This window comes from Dioscorea cayenensis, chromosome 6 (assembly GCF_009730915.1).
Source record: "Dioscorea cayenensis subsp. rotundata cultivar TDr96_F1 chromosome 6, TDr96_F1_v2_PseudoChromosome.rev07_lg8_w22 25.fasta, whole genome shotgun sequence".
NCBI classification, from domain to species: domain Eukaryota; kingdom Viridiplantae; phylum Streptophyta; class Magnoliopsida; order Dioscoreales; family Dioscoreaceae; genus Dioscorea; species Dioscorea cayenensis.
In genome coordinates, this window is record NC_052476.1 from 21244196 (window position 1) to 21261980 (window position 17785).

The 17785-nt window shown below is 36.0% G+C and overlaps 4 protein-coding genes across 7 annotated transcripts; 2 read left to right on the plus strand and 2 right to left on the minus strand.

The window, feature by feature from the left end:
• The first annotated feature begins 998 nt into the window (after positions 1-998).
• LOC120263272 (glycine-rich cell wall structural protein-like) lies at positions 999-1747 on the plus strand. Its single transcript, XM_039271138.1, has 2 exons — positions 999-1194; positions 1386-1747. Exons 1-2 carry the CDS (start codon positions 999-1001, stop codon positions 1745-1747), a joined length of 558 nt encoding a protein of 185 aa, XP_039127072.1.
• A 466-nt stretch (positions 1748-2213) lies between these two features.
• LOC120263025 lies at positions 2214-5232 on the minus strand. Of its 4 annotated transcripts, none has more exons than XM_039270949.1 (11): positions 4948-5231; positions 4728-4877; positions 4023-4159; positions 3882-3951; positions 3628-3718; positions 3419-3488; positions 3149-3244; positions 2913-3012; positions 2719-2805; positions 2547-2599; positions 2214-2467 (listed from the first exon to the last, which is right to left on the minus strand). In XM_039270949.1, the coding sequence occupies exons 1-11, from the start codon at positions 5180-5182 to the stop codon at positions 2342-2344; spliced, it is 1215 nt and encodes a 404-aa protein (XP_039126883.1). In that variant the 5' UTR covers positions 5183-5231; the 3' UTR covers positions 2214-2341. The 4 variants fall into 4 exon arrangements, with proteins under 4 accessions (XP_039126883.1, XP_039126886.1, XP_039126884.1 ...); XM_039270952.1 differs by having other exon boundaries at positions 4985-5059; XM_039270950.1 differs by lacking the exon at positions 3149-3244.
• Positions 5233-5390: 158 nt separating this feature from the next.
• LOC120263457 lies at positions 5391-13159 on the plus strand. The gene is made up of 16 exons (XM_039271367.1): positions 5391-5695; positions 6060-6254; positions 7051-7125; positions 7219-7386; positions 7603-7766; positions 8380-8598; positions 9014-9140; positions 9644-9832; positions 10273-10359; positions 10461-10612; positions 11168-11287; positions 11540-11765; positions 12109-12168; positions 12237-12410; positions 12501-12610; positions 12739-13159. Exons 1-16 carry the CDS (start codon positions 5510-5512, stop codon positions 12905-12907), a joined length of 2421 nt encoding a protein of 806 aa, XP_039127301.1. The 5' UTR covers positions 5391-5509; the 3' UTR covers positions 12908-13159.
• Positions 13160-13929: 770 nt separating this feature from the next.
• LOC120263413 (DNA replication complex GINS protein SLD5) lies at positions 13930-17768 on the minus strand. Its single transcript, XM_039271301.1, has 7 exons — positions 17682-17768; positions 16445-16715; positions 15225-15347; positions 15066-15145; positions 14884-14993; positions 14328-14403; positions 13930-14239 (listed from the first exon to the last, which is right to left on the minus strand). The coding sequence occupies exons 2-7, from the start codon at positions 16619-16621 to the stop codon at positions 14140-14142; spliced, it is 666 nt and encodes a 221-aa protein (XP_039127235.1). The 5' UTR covers positions 16622-16715; positions 17682-17768; the 3' UTR covers positions 13930-14139.
• Between the last annotated feature and the right edge of the window lie 17 nt (positions 17769-17785).

Genomic DNA, 17785 nt, shown 5'->3' on the forward strand with positions numbered 1-17785 from the left:
TGCCAAAGAACATCAACAAAATTATATTGTACACCAGAGCTCATACTGATGCAAAGTTCCTGTTCTTCTTTCTTTAGCTTCTTTGCCATCTTTTTACAATGAAAGTTTTGCACTTTCTCATGCGTTACATTGCTGTGTTTTCTGTACGTAAAGATGTAATTACTTTTATGCCCTTACGAAGCATGATCTTTTGCACATTTGCCCAATATATATATATATATATATATATACATATTATATTTATACATACATGAAGAAGAAAGTGTGAAAACTGGTACAAAGGAATTCAAGTAAAATTAAGTACAATGACAGGGACTAGAACAAAATACTTAGTACTTCCGAGGAGTTAAGCAAAATTTTAACAAGATTTAAACTGGTCGGTGGACAAAGTCAAGTTATGGTTAGAAAGTATGAAACACAGTAAATATTATTATTGACTAAGTTTCAGTAAAAATTTATTGTCGTAAATAAAAATTAAAAAACTGTTAATGGAAAACATTTTAACTGCCTTATAAATATTGCCTTTTATCCAATTCATGTCTAATAATTACCTATTTTCTTAAGAAGCATGCATGCAATAATTTTTTAAAAAAACTGAGAGAGAGAGAGAGAGAGAGAGAGTAGTGTGTGTGTAAATTAATGGTGAAAAAAACTAAAAAAGGGGAAATTAATAGTATATATATGTATAACATGGAAAAGCTGAAAAAGAAAGAGTCTGGGTTAGTTGAGAGTTGAGAGAAAGCATTAAAGAAGATGTGTAATTGTGCTTGATTTCAGAGCTCCCCAAAGTCTAAGTGTAGAATTTCTGGGCTTATTTTCCACATGGTCTTGTTGGGGAAATTAAAGAGAGATCAGATGTTTCTAACCACTAGCATTAAATTCAAGGTCTATAAAAGAGCAAGAGAGGTATTGAAGTGTTATGCATGAATTAAGTTGAGAGCTTAATTAAGAAAGAGTATGGTTGTGGAAGCTAGTTAGAGATCATATAATATAATACAATGGGGAAGTTTGTTAAGTGTTTGGGAGTGTTGGGATTCATGGCAATGGCAATGCTCATGATTGTTGGGATTGTGGAGGCTAGAATGCTTGAGAAGGAGACATTTCTTGGTGGTGGATTAGGTGCTGGTGGTGGTGGTGCAGGAGGAGGCCTCGGTGGCGGTGGTGGTGCTGGAGGAGGTCTCGGTGGTGGTGGTGGTGCTGGAGGAGGTCTCGGTGGTGGTGGTGGTGCCGGAGGAGGTCTCGGTGGAGGTGGTGGTGCTGGAGGAGGTCTCGGTGGTGGTGGTGGTGGTGGTGCCGGAGGAGGTCTCGGTGGTGGTGGTGGTGCTGGAGGAGGTCTCGGTGGAGTGGTGGTGCTGGAGGAGGTCTAGGTGGCGGTGGTGGTGCAGGTGGTGGTGCCGGAGGAGGTCTCGGTGGTGGTGCAGGAGGAGGTCTAGGTGGCGGTGGTGGTGCAGGTGGCGGTGCCGGAGGAGGTCTCGGTGGTGGTGCTGGAGGAGGTCTAGGTGGCGGTGGTGGTGCAGGTGGCGGTGCCGGAGGAGGTCTAGGTGGTGGGGCAGGTGGTGGTGCTGGAGGAGGTCTAGGTGGCGGTGGCGGTGCTGGTGGGGGAGGAGGTCTTGGTGGCGGTGGCGGTGCTGGTGCCGGAGGAGGGTTTGGAGGTGGTGGTGGAGCTGGAGGAGGAGTTGGGGTTGGTGCTGGAGCAGGTGGTGGTGGAGGATTTGGTGGCGGAGCTGGCGGTGGCGGTGGATTTTAGATAACAATTTGGATCAGGATTACTACTAAAAGACTCTTTTAAGTCTACGTGCATGCATGGCATTTATATTTACATATATTTATATTAAATACTGTTGTATTGTTGCATGAGATTAAGTAACGTACCAAGCTATCAAGAGATGTACTACTGATATTCAAATTAATGAAATAATCTATTTGTCTTATGTTTCTTCGTTGGACTCTAATGTGTAAAGTTTAACAACAGTTTGCCTAAAATGATGACATTTCTTTTTTTTTTTTATCCGAATTTGAGACTTATTATATTTATATATATACACACAATAACAACGAGAAGCTATATATTTGAGGTTGGCTAAATGTGTATTATAACAACAGTTTACCATTTGACTGACAATTGCCCAACAATATTGTGACATACTTTTTTTTTTAATCTGGATTTGGAACTTATTATATATACATATATATACCCAAAAATGTAATACATGTGTAAAAATATAAGTTTTAAATAAAACCATATAAAGTGACCGAATAATGTGAATGATGGTGATATTTACAAGCATAGATTTAGTTATTTGGAGTTTTCAAGTATCAATAATGTGATCAAATCACAATATCAGCACTTTACAGGTCCTACCAAATTAAAGGCTTCTTTGATTGCATCCAGCATAAGTTCAGGATAGTCTTCAATGTGTGCATGGCCATGTTTGGATGGTATTCGACGCAAAACTCGTCCTATGATCTGCGAAATACGGAGATCAATGAATTTGAAACACATATTTCTTCGATCGAAAGTAATAATTAATCGACACAGATCAGACCTTCCTAGCATAACCACCGTAAGCGATTCCACCGATCAAAGCATTAGAATCAGCTGCCAGAGATGCATTAGTGTTTTTCAGAAACTGATCTAGCTATAAAGATGTACAAGGGTTTAGGAAAACATTTTAAGATGTTCGTCAGAAAAAATAAAAAAGGTCTAAGAGAAGCTACCAGGATCATTCTTTGCTCTGAAAAGCCCTACTTTCCTCAAGGAATCTATGGTGTGGGCATTAGTGCCACCAGCCAACTGATAGAACCCTACGGAAAAAAAAATCTATGAACCTATTGATCTGATAAGTAGATTAATGCAGGAACATTTAAAACCATTCAACATCAAATGGTTAATTAACATTGTAGATACTGACCGTGAGGCCGGTCCTGCATAGATGATATACGAGCAGCGAAGGTGACTGCTTCTTTTGTTGCACCTCGACCAATGTCCCCGCTCATAGGCCGGCCATCCAACTATGAAATGTATATACTCAGGTGATAACTTTACAGTTCAAACAAGCAAGAGACTCCCAATGCAGATATTAAAAACAAATTCTGAGCAATATCGATAAAGAAAATTCTCCTTATTAAGAAGAAACAATGAATATGCCTGCCATAAATTGTAGCATTCAAGATCAGTCTTCATTATTGAGTAAATCATATGCATGGTAGCTACAGTTGATTCTCCATTATCTGGCAGACTGACCTGGCCCATAAAAAGACACATGACAATGCCCAGATTAAGAAATGAAACAAATAAAATTTACATAATGATAACCCAAATGAAATTTATTATTTAGACTGAAGGGACTAAATTTTGATGAGTTATGTTGCCTTTATCTATACTAGAGTTATGTTGCTAAGCCAAGGAGGGACTTACTGCAACTAGCTTCAGATGGCCAATTGAACTAGACAAGCCAGTCCATAGCTCTTTGAACAATTCAGTAGTCCTAAAAGGTTTAGTATACACGGCAGTGGCATATACAAAATAAAGAACATTAGTGAATCAACTCCCTGAATGATAAAACACCTTCATAAACTAATTTTCTAAAAGATAAAATGTGAAAATAACAAGAGAACAGTTTTTACCTCCCACGAGTATGTATCTCTATAGCATCCACATCATTTCTTTTTAGTAGTGCAGATGTAGTAGCAAGATCCCTAATATAAGTGATAGCTCCTACATGAATTCAACAGAAATTCAACACCAAACAAAAGTACACCCATTCAATAAAAGCTTTTATGAGATTTATCATCAAAACACTCCACACAAGCATTAGGAGTAAGCATAAAAACTCCTTGCCTTTCAAATTAGACATTAAATCAGAGAAAGAAACACCCACTTATTCTGTCAAATGGACAAACAGGTAAACAACGGCCACACCCATAGCAACGCTCTGTTATGACCCCACCCTGCAGAAGAAATGACTCAGGCATTTGCTATGTCAGGATAGACAACCAAACAAGCATTGAAATATTAACACCTGGAGTTTACCCCTCGCATGGGATCCGTCTTGAATTTCATCTCCTTCTGACATCCTCTTCAACAATATTGCATTAGCAGGGCAGACCATTTCACATGGTCTTGAACAATCTGGTGGGCAATCCTCAGGATCAAACTCTGTCAAGCAAGAAACACCAAAAGTTCAATTTATTGACACAAACTCAACTTTTTCATAAAGCCCATCACTGAACTATTCATATGCACCAAATTGAATTAACTTATAGGATCAATAACCTCTATCCCTACAGAATTGCTTTCCAGATGAATTTGAGATTTTCTTTTTAAAAAATCATCCAGTAAAAGGGTAAAAAAAAAAAATTACATCGCTTAGATTTCCTATCATTACAAAAGTAAATTCAGATACTCACATCCCACAGACGCATTGTGGACAATTAAAGGTAAGTATTGCAAATATTTGAAAAATGATCAGCTACATGCAACATGACCATCTCTTTTCCATTAAACTTTGTAAAAGAACCTTTTCAAAACCCTTACCAGGACTAGGTATAAGCAAAATTTGCGTCTTTGATGCATAAATCTCAAGTTGCAGGCATGAAGACTCACATAAATCATTCACACTCAATCAAGGATGCACGCCATACATAAAAAATCCACAATGAATCTCAATATAAGAGAAAATTTCCAGAAAATTCTCAACTAAAACAAACTTGAAACAGAAGCTCACCAGCTTTACGAAAATGGAGATCGTTCCTATCATCATTGACACTGATCATAACCCACGGCCTCCGCACTGAAGCAATCTCGAGAGCAGCATCAATCCCATCATTTACCGCATTTACCACAGACGCATCAGCCGCACAATCAATGCAATCCACTGCAAAAGACCCCAAGCACACAATCAAATCAAGCAAAAACCAGAGCTTGGACAAGTTTCAATGGAGTACCTCCAGCGAGAGTATAAACAAGCGATAAATTCCTCACATCAGCCATATCCTCGAAGCTAGCGCCACATATGAGCTTCACCCAGTCCCCGCGGCGGAGGGACTCGATCGGGGCGGCAAGGAGCGATGCTGGGCGGTTCCCGGAGATGGACTCCGCTAGGGTTTTGACGGATTGGAGGCAATGGCGAGAGTTTGAGGGGATTGATGGAGGAGAAGCGCTGCAGAGCGAGAGGAGCATCGGAGCGCGCGGTGGCGCGGGAGAGGAACGAAGGGAATGCTTATCGATTTCGATTAGAAGTTTCGGATAGGTATATTTAGCGAATAACACCTTGAACTTTTTAAGAAATATATTTATGAATTATTATTTAAATTTATAATACTACGAGGGTGTATTTGCAAAACATACTTCAATTCAATTGTTTCACGACCCCAAAACCTCAGCAGCTCTCTCTCTCTCTCTCTCTCTCGTCGTCCATGGCGAAAGGTCTCTTCTAAACCCTAGCGTCGCTGAGATTTCGATAGATCGAGGAAGCTCGAAGAGTTAGAGATCAAGGAATAGAGAGCTATGGCTTCTCTAATTCGATCCTTGGTCTTCTGTTTCTCTTGTTATCTCTTTGTTTTTGCTGCTTCATCGGCTCCTCAAGCTTTCCGGCGAGATCCTGGACACCCGCAGTGGCATCATGGTGCGTTCAACGATGTGGAGGATAGCGTACGCGCTGATGTCCGCCGTATGCTTCATACGCGTGCTGAGGCATATCTCGATCCCTCTTTTGTTGATCTTTTCTTGTTTTTAGGGATTTCTATCTCTTCCTTTTACTGAATTATTTATCAAATCAGTATGTTAGGATTCTCAGTTTCTGGGTTTATTGTGGTTGATCTCTTTAAGTTATATGTCTAAATTGTATTGCATTGTTGTGCTCCTAATCTTTATCCAATCCTTTCAAAATGAGCAAATTGATCATCAGAGGTTTTATTGGTCGATGGAAATTGGTTGCAGGTGCCATTTCGTATATTTGGCTTCTTCATAATATTATTACCTGTCTTGAATTGTGTTTTATACTTCAATTTTTTTGTTCGATCCAAAAGTATGTATTAAATGTTTTGTTGATTCATAGGTTCCATTTCAAGTGCCACTCGAGGTTAATGTTGTCCTTATTGGATTTAATGGTGATGGGGGGTACAGATACACTTTGGATCCACAGAAACTTGAAAGTTTCCTGAAAAGCAGCTTCCCGACACACCGACCATCTTGCCTTCAGACTGGGGAGCCAATTGACATTGAGCATCATATTGTGTATAATGCAATACTTGTAAGCTTCAATCTTGGACAGCATTTGATTTTAATTTACTGCCAAATCATTTGTGCTTATCTGCTGAAAAGTTTTGTTTTGCAACACCTTCTTAACCTTGGTTGTCAAAAATAACTTTGTTTTTGTCCCAAGGAGAGCATTGTGCAGAACAAGTTTTTGCTTTTACTATATAATTTTATTAGGATTCATTGTTCTTCAGCTCAATTATATGGTATATTTATCTCTGACAACTATGAAATTTTTTATTCCTTTGCTTGTGATTTATTTATGTCCATAGTCCTTGCGATCTTCTTTCCACTTGTATACCATGTAATGGAAATATCTTTATGCTATGGAAGATTGGACCGTGACTCATAGAGTTACACTTCCATAATAGGTTTTCTTACTGATTTGTGCAACATTGACTTTGATAGGTAAATGATCTGGTTCTATTGTTTAATTAAAAAAACTGGTACATTAGCTGAGAGGGATATGCATAACAATAAAGGGTCATATAGATATGGCTGCTAGTGTGGGTGTTCAATCCGAGCATGGGTTCAAAGGGAGCTAAAAAACCTGTGCCCAGGTTCAGCAGTATTTTCACATATTAAAATAGAAACAAAAATTTCATGCTCAAATTTAGGCAGGCTGCAGTCCAGCATGGTTGTTTATAGCCTGATGTATAGGTCTTGTATTTGTTTACTACTTGGAAACTTGAAGCGAAATTCTTGAATGATTCGTCTTTTGTTCTGTCATGCATATGCAGACAAGGTATTCTTATGTGCTTCTCTTACAAGTCACTTATTTTAAAGTATAGGCAGGTCAGCCAGAATTAATAGCTCTTGAGCAGGCCTTAAAGGATGCTATGGTCCCTGCTGGGAATGCTAGAGAGGTAACTTAGTAAACTTGTTTCACCCATTTTAATCATATAGGATGACTTAAAGAGGAAATTCAATAAAGAATTGTGATCTATTTACTTTTTCAGAGTGATTATGGAAGGGAGGTCCCTCTTTTTGAGGTAGATGCAATGTTAGTAGAGCCAACTTTCGAAAATCTTTACTCTTTCATGTTTGATTTGGATGGTGGTGGCTTTTCTGCTCCTGAAGTTGACCGACGTCTTCCAGCTGCAATATTTCTTGTGAACTTTGACAAGGTATATGCTACAAATCTGTTATTTTTTAAGCTGTTTCTTTTATGGTTTACATTGATTTTCATTTCCGACTATCAAAGTATCCTTTTTTTTTAATAAACAAATGATACTTTGATTTAAATTATTTTCATGATAAACATCTTCATAGAATTTATTTTCACTTTTTCCTTTTTATAATCAATGCCCAATACAGTACAATGGGTTTGCTTTTTGCTGCAGGTTAGAATGGATCCTAGGAACAAAGAAATCGATCTTGGAAGTTTAATGTATGGAAAAATTGATGGACTAACAGATGAACAATTAAAAACACAAGAGGGAGGTTACATCTATCGTTATCGTTACGATGGAGGAGGAGCATCTCAGGTTTGGTTGGGATCTGGGAGGTAATTCATTTCTGTATTGTCAAGTTTGTTTTGTTACAAGGGAGAGGTTACATATATTGTTAATCAAATTGCAATGCTTCTGAACCTCAATTTCTGTATTGTCAAAATTCATAATTTTCTAGTAGGAATTCCAAAAGAAGCCCTCTCTCTGTAGCTATTGGAGATAAAAAGTCAGGATATACCTGAGTAGGTTATATTGTGGTTATATTTGTGCATTTCACAATTAGTAGTGCATATCGAGAGTTTTACCATGCATGAGTCACATATGGATACCCTTAATTGCACTGCTGAAAATCCTGACCTTTTGAGTTATAAGCTTAATTTTTCTTCTTCTCATGTCTCCTACATATAGTTATGCCACGCCTGATGCTTCTGTGAGTTTGATGTGGTTATGATGTGCACCTGCACTTTTGATTTGTATGTGCCTTGCACCCTTGAATTTTGTACAATAAGTATTATACTGTATTTCGTTTTCAGTGTAGAGTCAGGTGTGAGCTTAACTGTCATCGATTTTAATGCATGGCTGCAATGTTCTTGCAAGGAATATTTTCTTGATATTTGGTTGCATCTCTTTTGTTCCCCTCTCAAGTTAATTCTTTACCATAATATGCAGATTTCTTGTGATCGATATCTCAGCAGGTCCTTGTACTTATGGGAAAATAGAAACTGAAGAAGGAAGTGTGAGTTACAGAACTATACCACGGTTATCAAATTTAATTTTTCCAAGTGGCTCAAATGCTGCTAGAGTAAGTTCAACACAAGATCTTTTAATGGGACAAGTTGGAGCTCTCATTGCTACAACCATTGAGCATGTCATTGCTCCTGATATTCGGTACTTTTTTTAAAATATTTTTTTGAACCATTGTGTATCTGAATTTACAGTATTCTTCTAGAAATCTTACCATTTACGCCTATCCATTTTGTGCAAGTGTGCTAGTTGGATTAGATGTTATTGTGAGTCAGATTTTAAAAACTTATGTTGTTAAGTTCTAGCAGCATTTTCTGTATAGATATTCCATAATTTATATTAAATTAGATAATTTAGACCCAAAGATGAGATGTTGTACATGCAGACCAATGGAGAATAAAAAATTAGATATATAACAAATAAAGAAAGGCAATACTCTCACATGTGATTTCTGGCAAAACTGTAGTATATCATCATTGCAATTTATCACTTACTGTGTTGGACTTAATTTAACATATTTATCGGTGACTAATGCATTTGCCTGTGTGTATATACCCAGGTTTGAAACTGTGGATTTGACAACAAGGTTGCTTATACCTATAATTGTATTGCAAAACCACAACAGATATAATATTCTCCAAGCTGGCCATAACAAGAGCATTGATATTCAAGCAATTGAGAGAGAGGTCAGCAATTTCTTTCTTTGCAAACTATTTTTGGCATACAGTTTAGTTGGTTTAAGTTTTGTTTTGATTGCTTCATATATTTGTATTACCAAATGGTCGTTAATGGAGTTGAGAGAATCAAAATAAAGTTTTACTGTTTCTAATCTCATTCTCTATATGTGTTCAGCCTCTTCATGTTGAGTGGAAGTTTAAGCTTCTCAGAATGAGTTTGCCAACAATCCCGTATCTTTGGATTTTAAATCTGAACCATATTTGTGTCTCCTTTGCCCAGATGCCAAAGTGCATTGATCTTCTCATGTCAAGATGCATGGAACAGCAGCACATTGTTGTTTAAATATTTTGTATATATTTTTCACTTTACTATTGTGCAAAGTAGGGGAGAATCTTTCCATTGCTATGGAGAGTATTGGACAATTTGGACTTTGTTTGAGTATGAACATTTTTTCACTAAACGCATGCATAGAATTCTCTTCAAATATGTGATGAATTCTTATTCCTTCCAGGTGAAGAAGATGGTCCGTTCTGCTCAGGAGGTTATAATTGTTGGAGGTTCACATGCACTTCATCGCCATGAGAAGTTAGCCATTGCTGTTTTTAAAGCAATGCGAGGTCACTCTCTTCATGAAACAAAGTCAGATGGGCGATTTCATGTTCATACAAGAACATATTTGGATGGAGCAGTTCTTAAAGAAGTGGGTTTATAAATGAGCCTTGGTATCTTTCTGTTTAAATGAGTTAAAAATTTGGCTTAGTGCATATCCCATTAAACAAATATGTTATAGTCATCAGCCTGGATAATCATTTTGTTGCTGGACCTATTTGAACATGTTCAGATTCTGAAACTATTTGTTGTTAGAGTCTTTATAAATAAATCACTTCAATTAGTTGATTTTACCATACTGAAATTGTTTATTAAGCTTATAGAATAAATTGTCCTTGTTGACCAAATCTTTGAGAGCATTTTTAGTTTTCTTATTTATTAACCAGAAGGGTTATCAGTCAAGAATATGCAATAAAATTAATTATGTAGTTCTTATGCTTAATATTTATTACCTATTCTTTAACCAGCTTTGACTGACAAGGTTCAGGGATGTAACATCAGTATTTGTTATTGTTCTATAATTTGTCATAGGAAATGGAACGGTCTGCTGATGTGCTTGCTGCTGGTTTACTTGAGGTTTCAGATCCTTCTCTATTAAGTAAATTTTACATCCGCCAGGTTGGTTTTAAATCATGATGTCCAAACTATATTCATCTACATAATTTTGCAATCTGCGGTGAGCATATCTAGATGATTCCTGATTTTGCTGTAATTTGCAGACATGGATGGATGAGTCTTCTGATTCACAGGACTCTATTATCAAGCATAAACCTCTCTGGGCAAGTTATGGTTATGGCAAGGATAAGAAAAAGGGTGAAAAGAAGAAAAGGGGAAATTTGTACCGAACATATGGAACTAGAGTTGTGCCAGTGTACGCCTATCATTCCCTCTCACTTCGTAGAGACAATTTAATATCTTGTTTGACCCTTATATACGTATGTAGGATAATTTTCTTGGTCTCTAGAACATATAAGTTTGTTTTGATAGCACTAAATTTCCCACTTTTTGGACTCTGATAAATGTATTAATTTTTTTTATTACTTCCAGCATGATATATTTTTTTTCCTAAGCTTTTAATTATTGCTGGAAATATTTGTTTAAATTGGTTTTGATCATTGCTGATTCTTGATTTTAATTGGTTTGCAAGTGATGAATTAGCTGTACTTGGAGGATATATGTTCCATTTTCGATGATTAGAACTTTCTGAAGTGTGTTACCTCATGTCTTTTCTTTAGCCATATTTTATGTGGTTCAAAGTCTTGGAAAACAAGTCCATGTATACAAATTTCAGTGCACTGATTTCATTTTGAGCATAACACCTTTTAGTGGCTTTTGAATGGCCTTTATTTCTTTAATCCTTGATTTTCATGCTACTATAACTTGAACTTTTTATGTATTATTTACTTTCATGTTGCACGCTTCACAGCTTTGTTCTTTCATTGGCTGATGTTGATCCCGACCTTTTGATGGAAGATGAAAATCTTGTTTGGACCAGCAAGGATGTTGTCATTGTCCTTCAGCATGATAATGAAAAGATACCTTTAAGGTGAGTTACTTATGTATATTATCTTTTCAGAGTTGCTACAAGATTTGTGGGATCAATATACATTTGACTAAAATACCAAGCTACGAACCCACATAATACTCCTGCTTATGAGATCCTTGAGGTTGGATCTCTTATGTTACTATTTCTGCTAATTTTCTAGATTACAAAGTTATACTTGCTAGAAAGTGAAGAACCAACGTCATTCAGTTGCAGGGCTTGTTATTAATTGACTTGTTCTCTTCTTATCACCAGCTTCGTCTCAGAAACCAAAAAACAACATGCTTTTCCATTCCTTGCACAACGGCACATTTTAGCAGGCCTAGCTTCTGCTGTGGGAAGTCTTACTGCCCCTTATGAAAAAGCATCACGTATACATGAAAGGCCAGTTGTGAATTGGCTTTGGGCTACAGGATGTCATCCATTTGGACCATTCTCTAATTCTTCTCGAGTGAGCGTGATGCTTCAGGATGTTGCCCTGGTAAGCGCAGTCCGATGTCTTAAATTGTTCTTAGTGGAACTTGTTCAAGCGGCGATCTTATACCAGCTACAAGCTTATGACTATATTAGACAAATTTACAAATCAATTATATTCAGCTTTCACCTTTGACATCAATTGAATCCCCTTAATTATGACATTTAGGATTTAGTTTTTTAATTATTGAAATCATGGAGCTCAGACTGGAACATCATTTGTAGAACTGCCCGTTCATTGTCAGACATGTGGTTTTGGTTTACTTATACATATATACGGAAATATTTTTTTTTACTTCTAGAAGCTGTTTACCGAACAAACAAAGCTTTAATTTTCATTGTTGTTGCAGAGAAGCACAATATATGCACAAGTGGACTCTGCTTTACGAATAATTCGGGATACATCAGAGGTATAATGATCTAAAAAGCCGTTGCTACATTTTATACATTGGCAATAATTTCTGTGTTGTTGTTGCAGCTTGTCCAGTCTTTTGCTGCAGAGCATCTCAAAACTCCTCTTGGTGAACCAGTGAAAGGCTCGAAAAACAAGTCCAACACTGAGCTTTGGCTGGAAAAATTCTATAAGAAAATAACCAACTTGCCAGAGCCTTTCCCTCATGAGTTAGTAGAACGCTTAGAAGAATATCTAGATGTAAGTACCTCTTTGTTTAACACCACTAATGTGAATATCACATCACCTTCTTACATTCACATTCCAATATTATCTTGACCTACTTGCCAGAAACTCGAAGAACAACTGGTTGATTTATCGGCTTTGCTTTATGATCATCGGCTGGAGGAAGCATATCACAATAGTTCTGAGATACTCCAAAGCACTTTCTTCACTCAGAGGTGATCAATCCCATCCTTTTTCTTTTTATTTCTCCATTTTCATTTAAACTCCTTAATTCTATACAATCTATATATAATTCCAATATGATATATATATATATATATATATATTTGTCTCCTGGTAACAGATATGTTGAGAGAGTTTTGATCTCGGAAAAGGACAAAATGAGATGTTGCAAAATTGAGTATAGTTTCCCAAAACAACAATCATCACAAGCTTTTATCTATGGAGGGATTCTTCTGGCTGGATTTTTGGTATATTTCTTGGTTATCTTCTTCTCTTCACCGGTCCGTTGATCATCGGGAAAAAAAATAAATGGGGCTCTTCTTGGAAGATATTCTTGGAAGGCTTGGGTTCTTTTTATTCCCCCAATTGAGCAGAGATACAAAGTATGCAACCAGTTCACTAAACTATATTTATGTCAGTGTAGATTATTATAACCAAGTGTTAATGAATACAATGTTCAGAAAAGATTAGCATGTGGTCAATACATTCCATGTTATAAAAAATTTGGACTGCTATTGAACCTATTGATTTTAGTGTTTCCAGGTAGATTGCTGGGTTTAGATTGTTGGGTGTGTTTGGAAGTTAAAAACGTATCCAAAATGGCAGAATTCCATTTTTTGTTGCAGTGAAGTTTTTTAGAATAAATTTCATGCTATCATAAAAGTCAGGATTTGGATATTTTCAAGTTAAGGTGACAACAGATGTGATAAAATTAAATCTCTGTACCATTATAATGATATCAATTTTATTATTATTATTATTATTTGAAGTAAAGCTAACGGATGAGTCCTGAAAGTTCAATTTTTGGAAGGACGTGGATAAGAAAAAAAAAATATATATATATATGTATATATATAATTATGTTAAATAATATGTATATTTTTTTTTTTAGCGACAAGCACTTTGTATAGCGTGCACACAGGATTGATTGTTCAATCCATACTTTCACAACATCATCATTTGAGAGGTTTACATTCAACATGTCTTGAATTCAAAATTTTTGAACGAGTCATTAAGTACTGTTAAGCTATGACTTTTTTTAGTGTTTTAGATAATTTTTAAAAAAATTATTAACTTAATATTTTAAATATTACAAATATTTTTAATTTTTTTTAAAATTATTTATGATTTTTCCTCCTTAGAGTAATCAATAGCATTTTTTTTATAATGGGATTTTTTAAAAGCTAATAAAATGCTCTAGTTTGAGCCTTAACAATCAAGAATTATTATCAGAACCGCTAAATGTGAACAATTAGCGAGAGCCTTCATTGCTTAAATAGAACAATCTAAATCTCCAAATTCTATAAAGAAATTGAAACAAGCAAAAAGATGACCTTGATCAATATTACAAACTTTCAAAGACAACACAAACATGTGAAAATTTCATTAGACATACAACATCAGAGCAAGTGAAGTGAAGTGTACTGATTGAAAAAAAGCTTTTACAATGATTACATTAAACTGCATGGCATTTATAAGATATATTTGGAAAGGCTTCACCAAATAGCTATCTTTCTTTGAATCAAACAAGGTCGATTTGCCCATTCTCAACTAGACCCTTTATGGATTTGTATCGTAGGACATAGAGATCATCCGCGACCAAGTCGACCATCTCATCCCCACTACAGTGCAGTAAAATATAATAACTTTCAGCTCACAATCAAGAAAAGCAAGAAACAATATGTAGAGTAGAGAGTTTTGAGACATTACGTATCGTCTAGTTGGAATGCTCCAACAGCATTCTTAGTTTTGCAGAAGACAAAGGTATCTAACTGGGGCTCTGGAACTAAATTCATATATGAAGGCAAATCAATCAGCAGAGTAAAGTAAACAATACCTGACATTAAGCCAGTTAATGGTACCAATATAAGCTGCTATGGTAATAAAGCAGTTGATCATTTTATGCAACAATAGTATCCATTTAAACTGGAGTATTCATAAATATGCAAGCAATTTAAATAAAGATAAAATCCTCCAGTACCTAGAATGGAAAAGTAATCCTCAAATGCAAGTTTATACATTTATACAAGAATAATATCCTCAAGTGTTGCAAGTCAGGCATGCAATTAATTTTCAAATGTATCATCTTCAAAAGGAAATTTATCTATTTATGCAAGAATGATATTATCAAGTGCTGAAGTTCTTCATGGACATGTAATTGATTTTTCAAATGTATACGCGCAGCCATGTGATACAATTGCCAGAAAGATGAATGCTTAAATTGTTAATTAACAAGAGCAAAGGAGGGGTGTCATATAGGGAATACCCATATCATCTTCTTCACTTGAAATGGATTGCTTGAGAATGGATTGATAGCCATATGGCAATCGTGATAGTACTGACTGTTCAAGATGTTTTTCCATGATATCAGTGCACCTACATATAACAAGTAATAGTTCATCTTCATGACACTCAGAAGAGTTGTGATATAGCAACCATTGTTTATACCTTTTAGCAAACCTTTGTTCTTCATCTGATAGCCTGTTCCAAAGGTTGGTCTTTGAGATATGGATCATGTACTTCTCTATCTACAAAATTATCCAAATCTCATCAAGACAAAAGACTAAGTGGAAACCCTACAAAAAGTTCTTTTGAGAGTGCAATAACCTTTTGCAAGCGAAGACGAAGGTATGATCTGAGAAGAAATTGAGAGCGATCCAAATCCATCTGGTAGAGAGACACAACTAGATCATCAACACCATTCTCCACAAACTCTTCCACTGTGCCTTCCTGATTTAGATGTAGAACCAGGTCACCATTGAAAAGAAATAGACAATCACTTTCAAGCTAAGGATTGATGAGCCAGTTAATTTTCCCAAATCAGTACAAAGATTCAGAAAACTAGGCACTAAGAAACCAAGAAAGGCCACCCATGATTTCTTCCTAAGATCAATAGCAGTTGAAGCTGAAACAATAATTAGGGTTTATGCAATTCAAAGCTGTCACATTTGCTTCAAATTACTTTCCATTGATGATCCACAGCGATAAAGAGTGATAGCTTATTGCCTACCCACAAAAATCCCTGAAATTCCCACTATTCCAAGATATGATTCTCTGGAGATGGGAACGGACAAGAAAGATGGAACTCGCCCCAAAAACACTCAAAAAATCTCCCGAATAATAAGGTAATTCAAAGAGAACCCCAGGTTTTGCAATTAAAACTCTAAAGCAAATTGGTGTTCAAAAATCAGTGCAAATGTTCACAACAGTAGGTACTAAGAATAAAAAATGGGGCACCAGTGATTTGCTCCTAAGAGCAATACCAGTTGAAACTGGAAACTGAAATTAGGGTTAGGGCTTATGCGATTCAATGCTATCACATTTGATTCATATCACTCTTAGTTATGATTCACAACGAGAAAAAAGTAATAGCTTTATTACCTTCTAAACCTAATAAACCCACATAAATCCCTGAAACTACCACTAGTTCAGGCCATAGTTCTGTGGAAACGAAAAGGAACAACAAAAATCAAACTCGCCCCAAAACATTCTAAAAATTTGGAGGAAAAAAAAATCCAATTCTTGAACACATAATCCCCAATTGAAAAGAAAAAACCGAATACCAAACCAAAAGAGAAATCAAAGGAATGAGAAATTGGCAAAATACCAGTAATTACATCTCAATTCTAGAACCCCAAATTCCAAAAAACCTATGAAAATCCCACAATTTGCAAGAAAACTCTCAATGAAAGCTAAAATCAAAGGGCTGAGAACTTCACACAGTACCAGCAACTATATCTCAATTCTAGAACTAAAAATCCCACAAAACTCTGAATAAGAACAAAATCCAAAGCAAAAATCAACGAGATTAAAACTTCTCGCCATACCAGCAACTGGATCTGCTCGCGAGCTCGCAGAACAAGGGCAGTCTGGAACTGGAGGATCTCCGGCGCCGCCTTCTCGTTCCTCCACGCCCTCTTCAGTAGCTCCACGTCCGTTGTCTCCGCGATCGAGCCATTCTCTTCCCCCAATTCCGAGCTCCATGGCTCCGATCCAGAAGCCATCGATGATCGATCTCTCTTTCTCCCTCTCGATCTCTCTCACTCTCGATTTCCCGCGTTTTTTTTTTCGCAAAGCGGGACACACGAAAATGAAAGTCTATATGAAATTTATAATTTTAAAAAATAGTGAAAGTTTACAGCTAGCCCCCCAAGAAATAATTTAATGAATTTTAACCATTAAATTATTTTTTTAAAAACACTTTTATTATTTGAATTATTTTAATTTCTCATAGCAAAACAAAAAAAAAAAAATCTACCATCATATAAGAATTTAGCAAATTTTTAAAAACTATAATAAATGAAGCTTTAATAATAATTTTTTTTTAGTTAATAAAATTTATATGCATTAGGACAATAAGAGTAATTTTGAAGAAATCAAAGTACTGCCATGAAAAATAATCATATATATATATATATATAGGGGTGTAAAGGAGTCGAGCTATTTGAGATCAGTTAGATCTATGCTCGAATTTGATTCTATTTTTCATGAGCCTAGTCAAGCTCAAGTTACTCGTTTACTTTGGTGAGCCAAGCTCGAGCTCAAAATTACTTTGCTGGTTTGCAAGCCTAAACAAATTTTCTATATATATAATATTAAATTATTTTATATTTAATTTATGAGCTGAGCTTTATAGCAAGCTACTCAAGTTTTTACGAGTTTGCAAGCCAATCAACGTAAAAGAGTTTTACAAGCTGAGCTCTAGTTACTCAAGCTACTCGAGCTTTTCAACGAACCGAGCATGAACACAAAAACATATCTCAAATGAACTCAAGTACACGAGCCAAGTTTATCCCTGGTGATACTCTACTTGGCTAGACTCATTTACACCCCCTCAATATATATAAATATATATATCTTAAAAAATCAGTGTTCGGAACTAATTATTAGTTTTACTGATAATAATAAAATAATAAAAGATTCCCTAATGATAATTCATATCATTAAATAAGGATTGATTCGCTAAAAAGCAGATATATTTATAAATAAATAAATAAATATATATATATATATATATGAATCTGAATCATTGGAAAAGGTCGAAAGGTTAAAACGGCCACAAACCGCTCTTGTAGATCCCTGATCTCTGATCCATGATTCGCAAAACGGACGGCTACGATCTCTTTCATCTCTTAATCACCGCTCGATAAATCCATCGTTTTCGTTCT

Coding starts and splice junctions, on each gene's coding strand:
- LOC120263413 (XM_039271301.1), bottom strand. CDS start 16,621: ATGGCTTCTGGATCGGAGCCATGGAGCTCGGAATTGGGGGAAGAGAAT. Junction 15,146..15,224: donor TTCGTCTTCGCTTGCAAAAG/GTTATTGCACTC, acceptor ATAATTTTGTAG/ATAGAGAAGTACATGATCCA. Junction 14,994..15,065: donor GAACAAAGGTTTGCTAAAAG/GTATAAACAATG, acceptor TGTTATATGTAG/GTGCACTGATATCATGGAAA.
- LOC120263025 (XM_039270949.1), bottom strand. CDS start 5,182: ATGCTCCTCTCGCTCTGCAGCGCTTCTCCTCCATCAATCCCCTCAAAC. Junction 3,719..3,881: donor TTGTCCATTTGACAGAATAA/GTGGGTGTTTCT, acceptor GAATTCATGTAG/GAGCTATCACTTATATTAGG. Junction 3,489..3,627: donor GAGATACATACTCGTGGGAG/GTAAAAACTGTT, acceptor TAAACCTTTTAG/GACTACTGAATTGTTCAAAG.
- LOC120263457 (XM_039271367.1), top strand. CDS start 5,510: ATGGCTTCTCTAATTCGATCCTTGGTCTTCTGTTTCTCTTGTTATCTC. Junction 9,141..9,643: donor TTCAAGCAATTGAGAGAGAG/GTCAGCAATTTC, acceptor TATTCCTTCCAG/GTGAAGAAGATGGTCCGTTC. Junction 12,169..12,236: donor TAATTCGGGATACATCAGAG/GTATAATGATCT, acceptor TTGTTGTTGCAG/CTTGTCCAGTCTTTTGCTGC.
- LOC120263272 (XM_039271138.1), top strand. CDS start 999: ATGGGGAAGTTTGTTAAGTGTTTGGGAGTGTTGGGATTCATGGCAATG. Junction 1,195..1,385: donor AGGTCTCGGTGGTGGTGGTG/GTGCTGGAGGAG, acceptor GTGGTGGTGCAG/GTGGTGGTGCCGGAGGAGGT.